This window comes from Condylura cristata, unplaced genomic scaffold (genome assembly GCF_000260355.1).
Source record: "Condylura cristata isolate star-nosed mole 26May11 unplaced genomic scaffold, ConCri1.0 scaffold00027, whole genome shotgun sequence".
NCBI classification, from domain to species: Eukaryota; Metazoa; Chordata; class Mammalia; order Eulipotyphla; family Talpidae; genus Condylura; species Condylura cristata.
This window is the reverse complement of record NW_004567128.1, coordinates 1,043,551-1,044,974: the sequence shown is the minus strand read 5'-3', so window position 1 is coordinate 1,044,974 and position 1,424 is coordinate 1,043,551. Positions and strand designations below refer to the sequence as shown.

The window sequence follows — 1,424 nt, the reverse complement described above, 5'->3', positions numbered from 1 at the left end:
GGTGCGGGGGCGAGAGGGCCCCCCAGAGACAGAGCGGGGAGCAGGACAGGCGGATGCACTGAGACCCACGGTGGAGGGGGCAGCGGGGAGCCAGGAGGGGTCTGCTGCACCCTGGGGTCCCTCCCTGGCCTCAGGCTGCAGCACTGACCGCCTGAGAGGGATCCCCAGGCCACCAGGGCACCCCGAGCTACTCCAGAATTCACTGAACAAAAGCGGGGGTGCAGGCCTGGGGTGCGGGGGTGAGAGGACTCCCCAGAGCCAGAGCGGGGAGCAGAACAAGCAAATCCACTGACACCCACGGCTGAGGGGAGCAGCGGGGAGCCAGGAGGGGTCTGCTGCGCCCTGGGGTCCCTTCCTGGCCTCAGGCTGCAGCACTGACCTCCTGAGAGGGACCCCCAGGCCACCAGGGCACCCCCAGCTACTCCAGAATTCACTGAACAAAAACTGGGGTGGAGGACCGAGATGCAGGGGCGAGAGGACCCCACAGAGCCAGAGCGGGGAGCAGAACAGGCAGATGCACTGAGGCCCACGGCAGAGGGGAGACAGGAGGGGTCCGCTGCCCTGTGGGTCACTCCCTGGCGGGATGGACTCGGGCCTCGGGGCTGACACTGACCCCCCGCGCCCCTAGGGGGACTGGCTGACGGACCTCTCGCCCTCGTTCCAGGAAAACCATTTAATTCTTCGGGACCTGTTGTTCTCCTGCAAATACAAGGTGACCGTCCACCCGGGGCGGCCGGACGGCCGCCGGAAGCCCGAGACGGTTTTCTTCACGACGCCGCCCTGCCCGGCTCTCAGGGGCAGAGGCCAGGGGCAGCTGCCGTGCCCGGGAGGCGCGGGTAGGTGACCCCCAGGCGGGCTCTGCGCAGAAGTCTGGGGTGCAGGCCCGAGGTGTGGGGGTGAGAGGACCCCCCAGATGCAGAGCGGGGAGCAGACTGCGCGGGTCGTGAAATGCACGGCTGAGGGGGGCAGTGGGGAGACAGCAGGGCTCTGCTGCTCCCGGGGGGGCCCCTCCCCGGCGGGGGGATGGACCTGGGCCTCAGCTGACAGTCCAGAAGCACGGGAGAGACCCTAGAAGGAGCACATGGACTCGAGCTCCGTGTTCGCCCATCGCAGCCCCGCGAGTGACCCGTCCCCCGCGGGGGGTGCTGGCCAGGGCTGCGGGGTGGCGGCCAGGGCCGCGGGGTCACCTTCGCTCTCCCCCGCCGCCATGTCCACGCGCTCTGGGCCGCAGACGCCACCCCTGCGGAGCTTCCCGCCAAGCCCGAGAACCTGTCGGCCTCCTTCGTCGTGCGGGACGCCAACATCACCGCCCACTTCTCCTGGAAGACCTCCAAGGTCAACCTTTACCGGCCGCTGACCGGCGTGCAGGTGACCTGGGCCGAGGTGACCACGGACAGCCGGCAGAACAGCCTGCCCAACAGCGT

At 69.3% G+C, this 1,424-nt stretch overlaps 1 protein-coding gene across 1 annotated transcript in view; it reads left to right on the top strand.

The window, feature by feature from the left end:
- The window catches only part of ANOS1 (anosmin 1), a 51,595-nt gene that overhangs the window by 46,900 nt on the left and 3,271 nt on the right, over positions 1–1,424 (top strand). Inside the window, exons 9-10 of the mRNA XM_012730233.1 lie at positions 665–836; positions 1,232–1,422. Of these exons, the coding sequence (XP_012585687.1) occupies positions 665–836; positions 1,232–1,422 (363 nt within the window). The remainder of the gene's footprint in view (positions 1–664; positions 837–1,231; positions 1,423–1,424) is intronic.